The sequence below is a fragment of the Peromyscus californicus genome, unplaced genomic scaffold, assembly GCF_007827085.1.
Source record: "Peromyscus californicus insignis strain IS unplaced genomic scaffold, ASM782708v3 Scaffold_24__1_contigs__length_46423439, whole genome shotgun sequence".
NCBI classification, from domain to species: domain Eukaryota; kingdom Metazoa; phylum Chordata; class Mammalia; order Rodentia; family Cricetidae; genus Peromyscus; species Peromyscus californicus.
Window position 1 is genome coordinate 45467223 of NW_026294535.1, and position 13452 is coordinate 45480674.

At 37.4% G+C, this 13452-nt stretch overlaps 2 protein-coding genes across 2 annotated transcripts; both read right to left on the minus strand.

Annotated features, from left to right (window-relative positions):
* Positions 1-357: 357 nt before the first annotated feature.
* On the minus strand, positions 358-1293 carry LOC128120051 (olfactory receptor 6C2-like). The gene has a single exon (XM_052753804.1). The coding sequence runs from the start codon at positions 1291-1293 to the stop codon at positions 358-360; it is 936 nt and encodes a 311-aa protein (XP_052609764.1).
* A 9787-nt stretch (positions 1294-11080) lies between these two features.
* LOC128119971 (olfactory receptor 6C2-like) lies at positions 11081-12163 on the minus strand. Its single transcript, XM_052753742.1, has 2 exons — positions 12130-12163; positions 11081-12000 (listed from the first exon to the last, which is right to left on the minus strand). Exons 1-2 carry the CDS (start codon positions 12161-12163, stop codon positions 11081-11083), a joined length of 954 nt encoding a protein of 317 aa, XP_052609702.1.
* Between the last annotated feature and the right edge of the window lie 1289 nt (positions 12164-13452).

Here is a 13452-nt window from a genome sequence, read left to right on the forward strand (position 1 = left end):
ATTTGTGCACACATTTTAGCACCCTCATGGGGGTTCCTGAACCAATTCCCTGAGGATACTGAGGAACAGATAGAACTTAACATGGTGCCTGGGGCCAAGATCCTCTTGAAAGCTGGACTTAGAATAGACAATAAACACAATTATTCATTGAGATTGCCTCATCATTGTTTGCCTTAACTTTTTTTTTGGTGTGAAGTCATATTTTTATTTCCTGGAAGTGTTTCATACATAATTATTAAGAAATTTAAATGAAATAAAGTTTCTCAGTGAGAAAGCTAAAGATAAAAATTTTAAAGATATAGTTTATGGATGGCATATACTTTTAATGAAAAGTTGACTCTCCAGTAGTAAATGTTTCTACTTCTTGAAGAACAGTGTGATTCTTTTAACTGAGTCATTGAAGGCCTGTTTGACTTGTTTGTTTCTCAAGGTGTATATGAAGGGGTTCAGCATGGGAGCAATGGAAGTTGTGAGAACTGTCACACCCTTGTTGATAGCCACTGAATCCTTTGCTGATGGTTTGACATAGATGAAGATGCAGCTGCCATAAGTGATGGAAACCACAATCATGTGGGAAGAACAGGTAGAGAAGGCCTTTTTCCTTTGCTGGGCAGAAGGGAATCTTACAATGGTCTTGATTATGTAGACATAGGAAAGAACTACACACACAAGGGTCATGATAAATGTCAGCACCGCACAAACTATCACCATCTGCTCTATGAGCCATGTATCTGTGCATGAGATCTTCAGGAGGGGGGATGCATCACAGACAAAGTGGTCAATAACATTAGAGTCACAGAATTCCAGATTGAGGCCCAGGGTAAGTGGTGGCAGGACTACCAACAAGCCAGCTGCCCAGCAACAGAAGATAAGCCTTTGACAGATCTTGCTGTTCATGATGGTGACATAATGCAAGGGTTTGCAGATGGCTACATATCTGTCATAGGACATGATGGCCAGGAGAAAAAACTCTGTCACACCAAAAAGATCAGTAAAAAATATTTGAGTGGCACAGTTGTTATATGTGATTGTCTTGTCACCTGTTGAGATGTTGTATAAGTATCTGGGGATGCAAGCGGTTGTAAATGAGATTTCTAAGAAGGAGAAATTTTGTAGGAAAAAGTACATGGCAGTTTTTAGGTGTGAATCCATAAAGATGAGAGAGATGATTGTGAGGTTCCCAGTTATACTCAGCACGTAGGTGAGAAACAGAAAGATGAAGATCAGAGTTTTCAGTTGTGGGTCGTCAGTTAGTCCCAGGAGGATGAATGTTGTTAACGTGTGGTTTCTCATAATTGAAATGTTACCTCTAGTCTGCACTTAAAATTCAGAGATATCTGTTCAAGAGTAGCAATTAACAGGAGAAATATTATGAAACCCAACTCACATGTGTTCACACATTCTGTTTACAAACATAAACACACTGATTGCTTAGGTCCTACAAGTAGGTAGTTTGACCTTTTCAGGGTAGAGTTAGAAAATCAAATTGCCTTATCTACACCACATTTCAAGATGTTATGGGTGCTTCCTACTTTTTGCATTTGATCCTTAGTTTGTTATTATTTTTTACTTAATTGCTGTTTGGATTCATGTTTTTCCAAGCAGTTTGAGTTGGCTGCTAATGCTCCATGAGACTGAGTTCTTCCTTAGAGGCAGAATCCTGAAGTCAAATCTTATACTCTCTTTGGCCTGTTCATGTGTTTATTGTGGTTTTGTTATTTATAAAAATCACATAGTTTCAAGTCCATTGTTATAGGCTTTCTATTTGCTGTCTAATATACTGGAGTCTAGTATTATAGCTATGAACATTAGTATTTTCTTTAAACAACCCCTTCCTTAGTTATTACCCCATCTCTTCCTCTTACTTTTCAGTTCAAAATTATTGTTATCTTCTCATGGGAAAAAGAAAGAAAATGTCTTGAGGGCAGATTTATTGTACAGTACGATAAGTTATATATAAAGTATATACTTGACATGATCAACACAATTGGTATTACTGTTTAATTTTGGAATGCATTGAAAATATCATCAATATATTAAATAAAAATGCCATACTTAACTGTTAAACCTGTCTTCAAAGATAGCTCTGCTTCACTGTCACTTAACTTTGTGTTATATGGAAAGAATGTTATTATTCACACATATTCCATGCTGAAATACTCAAAATGCAGTATTTGTGAACACACTTGAACTATTCCACATCCTGATCCCTGATGCTTTTTGTTCTGTGAACATGTTCAGTTGTCAATATACCAAAGTCACATTTTGTTCGTTATTTATATTGAACAATTCATAGCAAAATTAATTAAACACTATGAAATTTGTTTCAATTGAGGGACTTTGTGAGTAGAATGTGTATTTTTAACCACACAATACTCATGGCATTCTTTCATAGCTTAACTTTGTGGCCCCATATGTGTTTATCTGTCACCTTTCTTCTTTGTAATTTTGAGACATTTGTTTTTCTTGCTGATGTCTTTATGTAGCCTGCTGTGTTTTATTATTTGTTAACATAACTCTTTTTATTTCCTTCAACTTTTAATCTCTAAAAATGATTACTCCTCATATCAGTCATATCACCGAGTTTACCTGGAACACAAGTCCAAAATGAAATACTTAATGTCTATACCTATATTCTATTTTATTTTGTATCTTTAAATCAAACCAGTATGTTATGGTTACTAAACCTTTACAATAGGTTGCACACTGAAGTAGGCACTTGGCTTACTTTCATTGCCTGGGGGGGACCAGCCTACAGCAGCACAGGGCTCAAAGGGAATCCACATTACATGGCATACTATGACTTTTTTCTCTGAGGGGGTAAGGGGAAAGATACACATTCTCTTGATGGTTTCCTTCTTTATTCTTCTTCTGTATTCTCTATTCTTTGTTTTCCTGGTGATTTCCTTCTCTCATTCTTGATGTTTTCCTTCTGTCTTTTCTCTTCCGTTTTCTCTCATTCTTTATTATTATTATTATTATTTTTATTTTGGTTTTTCGAGACAAGGTTTTTCTGTGTAAGCTTTGCACTTCTCCTGGATCTCATTCTGTAGACCAGGCTGACCTTGAACTCACAGAGATCTTCCTGCCTCTACCTCCCGAGTGCTGGGATTAAAGGCGTGCACCACCACCGCCCAGCTATTCTCTCATTCTTGATGTTTTCTTTCTAACTCTATCTTTATTCTTGATGTTTTTCTTCTGATCCGATCTTTATCCTTTCTTATTCTCTCATTCCTGATGTTTTCCTTTTAACTCTGTTTTTTTCCCTTACAGCTTTTATACCCCAGCAAAATCTTTTAAGCAATATAAAAATTACAATGTGGTTACATTCTGTTTTTCAAGTGAATGATTACAATGAATATAAGGAAAAAACAGCATGTGATCCTATAACACAAATCTTAAAAGGTCTTATTAATGAAAACAAACCCGGAGCCAGGTATTGGGGTGAACGCTGAAAGATCAGAAAAACAGAACCAGCGACAGCTAACCTCACCTCGCCAATTCCTTGCCAGATCTCGTTTTCTCAAACTGGAAGCCCCTGTGTCCTCATCCGAATGGATCTCAGCTGAACTGCTGCTAAAAGCCTAAAAGCTTAATAAGTCTCTAGTTCCTGTTCCTCATGCCTTATATGCCTTCCTCTGTTTCCTGCCACACTTCCTGGGATTAAAGGCATATGTCACCATGCCTGGCTGTTTCCAGTGTGGCATTGAACTCACAGAGATCCAGATGGATCTCTTCTGCCTCCAGAATGCTAGGATTAAAGGTGTGTGTGCCACCATTTTCTGGTCTCTATGTCTAGTGGCTGTTCTGTTCTCTGACCCCAGATAAGTTTATTAGGGTGCACAATATTTTGGGGAACACAATATCACCACGTTCCATAGCCCTTACATGATTAAGTATTTTATGTATTACAGGTGAAAAAAAATTATCCCCAAGAACCCATGCACTTTCATATTCAAGCAACTTGTTATAGTTTAACAGTGTAAGCAAGCAAGTTATTTTTCTCAGCCACGTCATTTACTGGCAGGCTGCATTTTGCAGTTACAAAGAAAGGACCAATTACTTTAATACTTAACCTTGAAAGGCAATCTTATAAGGAATCTTAAAGGAATCACAAACCTAAATTTTTATATGAAGGGCAACCAGTCAGCGATACTTTAAATCTTTAGGATGCACTTACTCATCAATATTTTTTTATATCAGGGGATTGAGGGCAGAAATGGGTATTATCACCTTTGGTCATCAACCAATCCTAGCAAAAAAGGCTAATGATAATTGGGCTGTTTTGTTCTTGTTCCCTGACCTTAAAGAGTTCCTCATTCAACTATGTGCCTTTCTAAAACTTTAGATTGTCTTCTTGGGCTTTTCACCTCAAAGCTATTTGACAAAAACATCTTAGTCTAACTTTAAGTTATTTTCAAAGCTTTGTTTCAGCTATGAGGCACCTAGAAACTTGTGAGTACATCTTCCAACATTAAGATTAAAAGAATTTGAGCCAGCCTGGCTCCTGGAACTCAATTGTTTTCCTTAATTATTAACCTGAACTGTGATCTATGTGGCTCCTTAGGTGAAACTCATAGGCCCTAGCTGTGTGACATTTCCTTGTATATATTTTTAATCATAAAAACGCTACTTAAACTAATGTTATTATTATCAGTTAGACAGTACAGCTGAAGAAGAAATCATCTTCATAATAATGCACAAGTAAAAATACCCAGTAGAGCAGGATGTTTCCATGAGATAAACATACTACATTACAGGCAGTGGTGATCTCCCCACACACATTCACACCATGTCAGATACCAGAGAGAGATGGCAGTGACAAACATGTAAAGTTACAGAGAAGCAAAAGACCTTTCTGAATCTGTGGTCTTGGGGCCTTTCCTATCTGAGATTCACCCATCAGGATTTTGTTTCCTGGTGGGCTGATCCCCTGAAGTTAATTGCTATCTGCTACTCCTCTGACATGGCCACCATCAGCTTACTTACCAGGAATAATTTTCCTTCAGTGCTCTTTGTTTCCAGTTCCATCCTTGTCCTTGAGTCTCCAATTCACAAATTTCTAGAGAACTGCATGTAGATATTTTTCCACAGCTATCAAATTACCCCATCTTTAGATGATCTCTTATTCCTTGTTGCTTTTTTTTTTGTTAATCCAGGGCCTTGGACAAGCTAGACAAACACTTAGCATGGAGATACAGCCTCAGTTCTCATTGTTGTGTAATATAACTTTATTAATGGCTATACCCTATCCAACATCAAACACTCTGAAATAGCATTTAAATCGGTACTATATTAGAGTTCCCATTCCTAATTTTAATGCAGTCATGAAGACCTTACACTAAAGGAACATGGGATCTGAGTCTAAAAAAGAGCCAGTAGTTGAAAGAATAGAATTCATCATATTCACACTTGTTCACAGCCTCTCTCTTAGTTACTTAACCACAATGATTTTTGTAAATATGATTTGAAAATGATTATTTCTGGCAATCACTGATTAAATCTATTCATGTCTACAAAAATAGTAGTCTGGGAATGCATAAGAGTTTAAATTTTCTGTTTTTAGTCAATTGCATTTACTTTCTCATTGATGATGCAATATTATAAGAAAATAACTTTCTTACTTTTTCTACCTCTGAAAAATATTTTCAAAGGAATACCTGGTAGTTTGTGAAGAGCTGATGTTCTGCAGTCTTTTTCTCAGAGAGAGGGTTTTCTAATATCAAGCTTGATACTTATTATTAATTTGCCATATCTACAGCAAATAAACACAAGAGTCCTTAGTGACCCAGGCTCAGAAATAACTAATGAATCATTTGTGGGAACAGGGCCTTTGGAGACTCAATGAAGCATCAAAGTCACTTAAAAGGAACTGCAAGTAAAACGTAGAATCTAATTAAAAGAAAACCTAGTCTAGTTTCTTATAATTAATTCTTATTATACGAGGTGTAAAATTTTTGTGTCTCACTTTCTGTATTATCAATTTGTTATGCAGTAGATAAATTACATAGGTTTAAAATATCACTCAGTTTTATTCTACAAAAATAATGTTTAAATTATGTTTTGAAAAGTTAATTAATTAATTAAATATCAATCTTTTTATGTGTACATGATTTGTGTGTTTACATAAGGGTGTGTGTGCCACAGCTATTTGTGGATGTCATAGGACAAGTTTGTGGAGCTGTATTTCTCCTTCAACAATTCCATGGATTCAGGGGATCAAATTCAGGTTTCCAGGCCTATACAAGTGTCTCTACTCAATGAAGCATCTCAATGGCTCCAGAGTATTATTTTTGCAAGTCAAATTATGGGGCTGAGGAGATGGCTCAGTGCCAAGAGTAAAGTGCTTGATGTGAAAATATGAAGACCTGAATTCTAATCCCCAAAACCCATGTGAAGCTGATTATGATAGTGTGACTTTCTAATCATAGGGCTCCTATGGAAGGTGAGAAATGGAGAGAGGAGAATCCACAGAAGTGTATGGGCTTGACATCCTGGCAGACAACAAAACGGGTGACATTGCTCTATAGCCCATTTCTTAATTGGACTGTTGGGCATTTTGATGTCTAATTTCTTGAGTTGTTTATATATTCTGGATATCAGTCCTCTGTCAGATGTGGGGTTGGTGAAGATCTTTTCCCATTCTGTAGGCTGCTGCTTTGTCTTGTTGACCGAGTCCTTTGCTCTACAAAAGCTTCTCAGTTTCAAGAGGTCCCATTGATTAAATGTTTCTCTCAGTGTCTGTGCTACTTGTGTTATATTTAGGAAGTGATCTCCAGTGTCAATGCGTTCAAGACTACTTCCTACTTTCTCTCTATCAGGTTCAGAGTAACTGGATTTATGTTGAGGTCTTTGATCCATTTGGACTTAAGTTTTGTGCATGGTGACGGATATGGATCTATTCTCAACAGAGGAAGCTCAAATGGCTGAAAGACATTTAAGGAATTGTTCAACATCCTTAGTCATCAGGGAAATGCAAATCAAAATGACTTTGAGATACCACCTTACACCCATCAGAATGGCTAAGATCAAAAACACTGAAGACATCTTATGCTGGAGAGGATGTGGAGCAAGGGGAACTCTCCTCCACTGTTGGTGGGACTGCAAGCTTGTACAGCCACTTTGGGAACCAATATGGCACTTTCTTAGAAAATTGGGAATCAATCTCCCCCAAGATCTAGCTATACCACTCTTGGGCATATTCCCAAGGAATGCTCAATCATACCACAAGGGCACATGCTCAGCTATGTTCATAGCAGCATTGTTTGTAATAGCCAGAACCTGGAAACAACCTAGATGCCCTTCAGCTGAAGAATGGATAAATAAAATATGGTACATATACACAGTGGAGTACAACTCAGCAGAGAAAAACAATGACATCATGAGGTTTGCAGGCAAATGGATGGATCTAGAAAAAATCATTCTGAGTGAGGTAACTCAGACTCAGAAAGACAAACATGGTATGTACTCCCTCATAGGTAGATACTAGATGTAAAACAAAGGATGACTAGACTGCTACTCACAACTCCAGGGAGGCTGCCTAGTAAAGAGGACCCTAAGAAAGACACAGGAATCACCCAACGACAGAGAAATGGATGAGATCTACATGAGCAAACTGGTTGTGAGGGGGTATAATGAAGGGCAAAGGTCAGGGGAAAGAGAGGTTAGGGGAAAGGGAGATTCCAGCTGGATCAGGAACAAAGAGGAAGAACAACGAAAGAGATACCATGATAAATGAAGACCGCATGGGAATAGGAAGAAGTAAAGTGCTAGAGAGGTCCCCAGAAATCCACAAAGATACTTCCACAATAGACTACTGGCAATGGTCGAGAGAAAGCCGGAACTGACCTACTCTGGTGATAGGATGGCCAAACACCCTAACTGTCATGGTAGAGCTCTCATCCAATGACTGATGGAAGCAGATGCAGAGATCACGGCAAGGCCCCAGGTGGAGCTCTGGCAGTCCAATCGGCGAGAAAGAAGAGGGATTGTATCAGCGAGAGATATTGAGACCATGATTGGAAAAAGCAGAGGGACAAATAGCCAAACGAATGGAAACACATGAACTATGAACCAATAGCTGAGGAGCCCCCAACTGCACCAGGCACCCTGGATAAGTGAGACAGTTGATTAGCTTGAACTGTTTGGGAGGCCCTCAGGCCCCCTAAGACTGGGACCTGCCCTTAGTGCATGAGCTGGCTTTTTGGAGCCTGGGGCCTATGCTGGGACACTTTGCTCAGCCTGGGAGGAGGAGACTGGACCTGCCTGGACTGAATCTACTAGGCTGAGCTGAATCCTCAGGGGAGTCCTTGCCCTGGAGAAGATGGGAATGGGGAGTGGATTGGGGGGGAGGGTGGGGGGACAGGAGAAGGGAGGACAGTGGAATCCATGTCTGATATGTAAAATTAAATTAAATTATAAAATTAAAAAAGGGTGACATTGTTACAAACAATGTAGAATGCTAAGAACAACACTAGAGGTTGTTGTCTGAACTCCACAAGGGTGTTGTGGCATGTGTCATATGTGCTGTCCCCAATACAAATTGTAAAACTTCTTCAGTCAAAATAAATATTAAACATTTGTAGATTTGACAACTGTAAGTATTCTAAAAGAAAGCAGAAATATACATTTCTTTTTACAGAGTAACATATCTATTATTTGAAGTCATGCAACATTTTACTAGCTAAGAGTCTCTATGGCTCTGAATCCATTGGGTGTTTACACAATTTGAAACTTGTTCTTTGCCACTATAAGCATTGATGTACCAAGTTGTCTTTGTGGTTTGCTTAGATCCTTTGGGGTTTGCTGGTAGAATCCTATAGTCCACAGATTGTATGGTAGTTCAAAAATTGTTGTTTCAGGAACCTTCATGCTTACTTCCATTTCCAGCAGTAGTGAATAAGAGTTTTTTGTCCTCCTCCCCTGTATCTATGCCTGGATTAGCTGTGTTTTGGATTAACAATTGTGACTAGGATGAGGTGGGATCTCAGTGTAGTTCAGATTTGTTTTTCACAGATACTCTTCATGGTCTCATGGCTCAAATTTGCTTTCCCCCAATTGTTGATAATGATATTGAACATTTAAAACATATGCTTATTGATCATTTGTATTTCTTCTGTTGAGAATGTACAGTGTAATTAGTTTGTCTTTTTATTGATTGTTTGCTATTTCTGAAGCTTAAGTTTAGAGTTCTTTATATATTCAAGACATTAGTCAGATCTATAGCTGTCAAAGATGTTCTCACATTCTGAGGGCCATATCTTCACTTTCATAGTTATTTCCTTTTTATGATGGAGCTTTGAAATTTCATGTAATCTCATTCTCCACTCTTAGAATTTTTTCCAGAAGTATTGGAATTATTTTCAGAACTCTTTATCTGTGTTTTCAATAAGATTTCCTGTAGTTATTTCAAACCTTCATGTCTTACATTACAGTCTTGACATATTTGAATTAATTTTTGTAGAGGGTGGTCTTTTCAGAGAGTCCCAAATGTCCTGGATGATTTGTGCCTTGAGATTTTTTCTTTGCAGGTTTAACTTAATTTTGGACCAAGGCATTCAATTTTTCTATCTTGTCTTCATGTCTGAGAGTCTCTCTTCCATCTTTTGTATTCTGTGGTGAGGCTTGCCTCTGAGTTTCTTCTTGAGTTTCTAAATTTTCACTTCCAGCTTTTCCTCAGTTTGAGTTTTCTGTGTTGGTTCTATTCCCACTTTTATGTCTTGATTTTTTTCTTTGTTTTATTCTACTGTTTGTGTTTTCATAGATTTCATCAATGGATTTATTCATATACTCTTTAATGACCTCTACCTTTTTTTAGAGCCTATTTTGAAGTCCTTGTCTTGTTCCTCAGCCATATTGCTTTTCTCAGGGCCTACTGTAGTGAAGTTGCCGAGTTTTATTGGAGCCATATTATCCTAGTTGTTATTGATTGTGTTTTTATGCTGTCATTTAGGTATCTGGGTTAGGCTGATTGTCATTCTAGGTTCTGATATCTGGTTGTGTTTGTTGGATAGGTTTCTGTTGCCTTCTCTGGTTCTTAAGAGAATGTGGTGGCTGTGGGTTGTGTGGTAAGGAATGCTTTTGTGATTCTACCAGGTGTGACCCCTGAAGGTCCTTGGCAGAATGTGTTCCTAGGTATTTGGAGCTGACACTTAGGAAGGAGAATGAGCAAAAGGGGGATTTTGAGAGTGTTCACAGGAGGGAGTAAAGCAGTATGTAACAGCAGGATCTGCATAGACCTCTGGGAATTGGGGCAGAGAAGGAGGAGTGGCCACAGCAAATGGTCTGCTGCAAACCTGGGGATGACTATGGGGGATTGGATTTAGAGGACAGGAGGGAGAGTGAAGATTGCCTACCTGATTCCTTGGCTATCATGGCTCCCTGAAGTGGGAGTCAAGTAACTACCTTATCATTTTTTTCCTATTGCTTTGCATAAATTTTCATGTTTTCAATCTTCCATTCATTTTCTCAATATATACGAATGCCAGATGTCTTGGGCTTTTGCTATAACAGCTAACAACCCCCAGGGAAATCCCAGGAAATGTTGGTTAACAAGAACTTAAATCAGTTTCTGGTTCATCTAAATGGTTTATGTAGATTTCAAACTGATGGTGACTGGGGAGGTCTTCCTAGAGAGTTTTTGAGAGGAAATATTAATAAGATTATTCCTAACCAGAAGGAAGCATAGAAAGTCATTTAAGAAGTGCCATCCCTTTTTCTAAGTGCAAAATAGATGATGAATTCTAAAGGCCACATCTGTCAACGGTACATATTACTTCCACATTCATTTGATTAGCTTCAATGTAAAATAAAAAGGAGCACCTAAAAGTGTGGGAAAATGATAGAAAATCACAAACTATTGTGTTTCCAGGGATAACAGACAACAATTTCAGGTTCACTGCAATACTAAACATATTCAAAAAGTTGAGTTTTAATGGAGATAAAGAATGTTGGGTTCATAATATTCAAGTTTAAAGAGAAAGTGTGAGTACAAACAGATCAAGTATATAGAAAAATATAGTAAAGCTTCAGATGCTGTGTTCACTCACTCATCTTTTAGTTTAGTCCTCTCCAATTTATATTACATCTTTGAGAGGAATGCAATTTTTTTAATTGAGTAATTGAAAGCTTGCTTCACTTGCTTGTTTCTCAGTGCATAAATAAAGGGATTTAACATTGGTGAAATTGATATGATAAGAAGTGAAATCCCTTTATTGATAGCTACATCACTCTTGGATGAAGGTTTGACATAAATGAAGATGCAGCTGCCGTAAGTAATGGAAACAACAATCATGTGGGAAGAACAGGTGGAAAAGGCCTTTTTCCTTTGCTTGGCAGAGGGAAATCTCAGAATGGTCTTGATGATATAAACATAGGAAAAGATAACACACACAAAGGTGATGATGAATGTCAACACCGCACCAACTACTACCATCTGTTCTATCAACCATGTATCTGAGCAGGAGATTTTCAGGAGAGGAGCTGCATCACAACAAAAATGGTCAATGATATTTGAGTCACAGAACTCCAGGCCCAAGCCTAGACTAATAGGTGGGAGAATGATGATCAGTGCTGCTACCCAACAGAAGAAGATGAAGTTCCTGCACACTCTGCTGTTCATGATGGTCATGTAATGCAGAGGTTTACAGATGGCCACATAGCGATCATAGGACATGATAGCCAGGAGGAAAAATTCTGTTACTGCAAAGAGATCTATAAACAGCAGTTGAGCGACACAAGCAATATAGGTGATGGACTTGTCCCCAGATGATATGCTATATAGAAATCTGGGGATACAAGCACTTGTGAGTGAAACTTCTAAGAAGGAGAAATGTTTGAGGAAAATATACATAGGCGTTTTAAGGTGAGGGTCGGTCAGAGTAAGGGTGATGATGGTTATGTTTCTAGATAAATTCAACATGTAAGAGAGGAGCAGGAAGATAAAAAGCAGAATCTTCAGCCTAATGTCATCTGTCAGATCCAGCAAGATGAAAGTTGTTACTGTTTCTCATTCTTGATTGTTGTCTGTTGTCCAGCCTGGTTGAAAAATAAGAAAGACTTTACGGATAAAACTTCAGAGTTCAGTCAGGTGCTAACCTCAAGACAAGCTAGCTTGAGTGTCATTCTAACCATTGGCTAGTGAAGAAGCAAGCACATAGTGCATGCTGATCTCTATCTTCTCTTTGTGTCACATGACAGCTCATATTTGAATCATGTATTTCATACTGATATTCTTAAGTGTCTACAGTCTAGCTGTAATCTATACCAGTTTAACACATAATCTTATCAGCATCATTCCGTAAAAATTTCCTTTAAATTAATTTAAATGAATTTAAATTAATTGCTGACATCATTGAAGAACCACATCCCTCTTATTCTGTTTTGAATTAACCTTGTTTTATTTTGAGATGTCTTAATCCTTTATTATAAATGACAGTGTCACCTAGTAATACCACATCAAGAGAGTAGAGCATAAATTTAATTCCATGTTCCTTTTCCTTTAGCATTCTATTTGTTCAAAATTGTCTCTGCTTTTCTACTTTCTACTTGTACATGAACCCATTTGATATTAGTACATTTTAAATTATTTTGGCCATAGTTATCACTGTTCGCTTCACTAATTAACCACAACTCAGTCTTTATTTAATTCACTTTTTCTGCTGCATATAAGGCTCTGACCTGTTTACCTCATGAAAGGCTTTATAGCTTAATTCCATAATCTCACATTTTCCTTAATTTCTTACTACATTCCCATTTTCTCTCATGGCTCATTTACCTTATCTAATCTTTATGATGGGGTAGAGTAAATCACTTTTCAAGGAATTGCTTCTGATTCTTACTTAGGAGAGTTTCTTTTTCTTTTTCTTTTTTAAATATTAAGATATTTTCTGTTCATTTTACATATAACCACAGATCCCTCTCTACTCCCTCCTCCCAACCCTAGCCTTCCCACCCTCCCCATTCCCACCTTCTCCAAGGCAAGGCCTCCCATGGGGAGTTAGCAGAGGAGGATTTTTTTTTTAATGAAGTGACTTGAAGTAACAAAATGATGCTCAGTTTCATATCTGTGGGGAAAATATATGGTACAGTTTTCCATCTTTACCATTGAACTTATTTAAGAACCTCTAAATCAAATTAGAGGGTCTGAATTCATGATTTACTTTTTGTATCTGAATGCCCTTGAACAATTTTCTTAATTCATTTATTTTGCATTATGTACAAGCAAAAATTCAAATAAAATGCTTTGTGTACTTTTTATTCATCTTTTTTTATAAGAGTCTCTATGAAGGAAAATTGTATTTTTAAAATTTATTTTAATTATATTTTAAATTTTGAAATGATAATAATTCTGTTTCCATGTTTCCCTTCCTTCCTCCAGGTCCTCTTATGAATCCTCCTGCTCTCTCCCAAATTAATGGCTTCTTCAAATGTTGTTACATATATGTGTGTATA

What these genes read in the sequence shown, in the direction of transcription:
- LOC128119971 (XM_052753742.1), bottom strand. Translation starts at nt 12,163, where the DNA reads ATGCACTATGTGCTTGCTTCTTCACTAGCCAATG. An exon ending in TGCTTCTTCACTAGCCAATG is followed by an intron (nt 12,001 to 12,129) that starts GTTAGAATGACA and finishes AATGAGAAACAG; the next exon opens with TAACAACTTTCATCTTGCTG.
- LOC128120051 (XM_052753804.1), bottom strand. Translation starts at nt 1,293, where the DNA reads ATGAGAAACCACACGTTAACAACATTCATCCTCCTGGGACTAACTGAC.